General features: G+C 31.4%; 2 protein-coding genes across 2 annotated transcripts in view; both read right to left on the bottom strand.

Annotated features, from left to right (window-relative positions):
- LOC105454044 (odorant receptor 2a-like) overlaps positions 1 to 303 on the bottom strand; it is a 1560-nt gene extending 1257 nt beyond the window's left edge. The window contains exon 1 of the mRNA XM_011696371.1: positions 187 to 303. Coding sequence (XP_011694673.1) covers positions 187 to 303 — 117 coding nt within the window. The remainder of the gene's footprint in view (positions 1 to 186) is intronic.
- A 972-nt stretch (positions 304 to 1275) lies between these two features.
- The window catches only part of LOC105454045 (odorant receptor 82a-like), a 1815-nt gene continuing 368 nt past the window's right edge, over positions 1276 to 2722 (bottom strand). The window contains exons 2-6 of the mRNA XM_011696372.1: positions 2528 to 2627; positions 2130 to 2360; positions 1925 to 2038; positions 1575 to 1730; positions 1276 to 1326 (exon numbers count right to left, since the gene is read on the bottom strand). Coding sequence (XP_011694674.1) covers positions 1276 to 1326; positions 1575 to 1730; positions 1925 to 2038; positions 2130 to 2360; positions 2528 to 2627 — 652 coding nt within the window. The remainder of the gene's footprint in view (positions 1327 to 1574; positions 1731 to 1924; positions 2039 to 2129; positions 2361 to 2527; positions 2628 to 2722) is intronic.

Consider the following 2722-nt stretch of genomic DNA (forward strand, 5'->3'; position numbering starts at 1 on the left):
TTGATGCCACTTCTCTTGAATCAGACATTAAAACGGAAGACCTTACCTCCGGTTCCACCACAAAGAAAGTAGTTTAAAAAAGGCGAGAGTATTCGCTAGTGTGAGACCAAGACAGTCCATTAAGTTCGTGAAATTCCTCATGTCGAAATGCGCAACAACGTACGAATATTGAAAATACTGCGATACCGCTATCAATGTCATGTACATAGACCAATAGAGATTCGGGTAAGTCGACTCCGGCCACATGCCGATGAAACGGAGACCGATCTCGACCGAGCGGCTAACGGTACTTGCGCGGTTCATCGCTTTTTCAGTAGTACTGAATGGTAAAAATAGACGGTCACGTATAAAAAAACACACAGATGGTATGTCGCGTGATGACGGCAAAAGTATAATACTGAATAATAGCGAAGACGATGAAGCGCAGGCAGCAACGATCAATTGTAATTGCACCTCATCGCATTAATTCTTGGAAGCTCGCGGGTATTAAAAGCGAAAACGATGACAATACCCGCTCCCTTTCTGAGGCACTGAACAATTCAGTAGTTGCGAGATTGCACATAATTACTTTAATAGAGCTCAAAAAACATATTTCTACTAAATGTTGTTTTCAGCTATATATCTGATAAAAAAATTTATAAAAACGTTAATGTTTGCGAGACTTAAATGTAAGAGGAAAAAGAGAAGCGGAGAATTTATTACAGAAAAATACCCCCCCATCTGAAAAGCGACTGATTTTGCTATTACTTTTTGTCTTTTACTTTATGTCCTCGCTTACGTTTTATTCCGTTTCGCTACGTTTTCTTCTATAGCCAAAGATGCTTTCAGAGCAGTGGCGGTAGAAAAGCTGAACAAGAAAGGTGAGATTGCTAGCATGCGATGTAAAAACGTAAGTAGTAGTTAATGACATAAATTGTATTTAATTATAAACATATAGCATGAAGGAAACAACAAAAATTGGATAATTAAAACAAGACACTGTTTTTAAGCAAAAATTTTCTAAAGATATATTCAATGACCATAGAAACAAACTTCTCATGCATTTCCTTCTCCAAATACGTAACAATTTTTTGTAACTTTAAATAAAAAAACCGCTGTATATGAATTAATTATCATCAATAAAGCATATTTTGAATAAATTTGTTAAGAATAATTTTTAATAAAATAATTTCATACAACTCCTAATTCGTGCAATTCCATTCAATTAACAATAATAATGACTCACTATTAATGAAACTATTTGAGAAGTTCTAACAGTTTAACATTTCTTAGATTTTAATACATCGCATTTAATACTGATATATAGGAGACAGTTGCCTTCATAATCTGAAAAAAGAATTAACTTAAAACAAAATTAACAGACACAATTCAATAATTAACAAATTAATAAATAAGATAAAGGGCTATGAGCCAAAGCAAGGAATTTAATGCTCCAAGTAAAAATACGTTAAATTACAATAATGATAACATATATGTTTTGACACTCATTGCAGGATCATTCTCAGAATTAAATTATTTACGAATAATAGAATAATGTATTAAATAAGAGATTCATTTATAAAATAACGTCTTACATTTGTAAATCCTTCTAAAGTTAAATCAATAACTCTTCCTGCAGTTATTGTCAATCGCTTTTGACATCTTAAAATCATAAACAGTATAATACGACTGTCGCTTGGTGACATATTATACCAAAGTGACTTATACACTGCATCGCCAATAGAGTTACTCTGGAAGCAGGATAAATCTTTTGAAACGAAGAACAATAAAAAAATATTTTTTGTTGGTGAAAAGTTTTTACATTCCTTATACCTTCTAATGATAAAATTAATATTAAAACATGTGATACGTAGTCAATCAATGTAAGTAAAAAAAAAACATAATTTTGTAATATATATTTAAATTACTAAAAAATTTTACACACTTTGGCACTTAAAAACTCTCCTGCAAAGCAATATACGAAAACCTCTAGAATTATTACAGTATAATAGCTCACAGACTTGATTAAATTTGTTGTATCTTTGCCGTTACTAAGAACCTACAATAAAATATGGAAAAAAATGTTATTATCCAAAATAAAGAACCAACGAAACGACGTCCAACGTGACGAAACGACCAGCATTACTCACAATTACAATCACAAAACCAGTGCAACACATAACCAACGTATTCCACAGAACTTGTATCAGCGCAATGTTAGTGTACAGATTCTCAATATTTTCCGATAAAGTGATAATTTTTTGATGCTTGCAAATAAGATCTTTAATAACAGATAGAAATATATTGTGATCGTATTTCCCGTTAGAAATTTCAATTAAATCTTGTTGCATAATATCAATCTGACCACTCACATGAAGTACCTATAAATATCAGATAATTTTGTAAAAGTTATTTAATAAATAATTTATATATACACATAAGTTATTTAAAATAATATCTTGTCTTAATATTAATTCGATCATATCGGAGCGATGATAAAATTATTATTAAAACTGTTTAATCTCTTTAAATCTCATCGTGTACTTACCAATGCAACAAGTAATGCATTTATCAAACCAACCACAAAAGCTATCACCATATCGTAAAGAAATTGTCCAATTAAAAAACACTCGAAAATCGGTGATTTGCTAACATCAAAGGGAAATTCCATTTTTATAGGAAGTTCTCGAGAACTATTGCCGAACTGATCGTCCATCGACTGAAGCAAATGCTCGCCAATTGA

Source organism: Wasmannia auropunctata, unplaced genomic scaffold (genome assembly GCF_000956235.1).
Source record: "Wasmannia auropunctata unplaced genomic scaffold, wasmannia.A_1.0 LD335989.1, whole genome shotgun sequence".
NCBI classification, from domain to species: domain Eukaryota; kingdom Metazoa; phylum Arthropoda; class Insecta; order Hymenoptera; family Formicidae; genus Wasmannia; species Wasmannia auropunctata.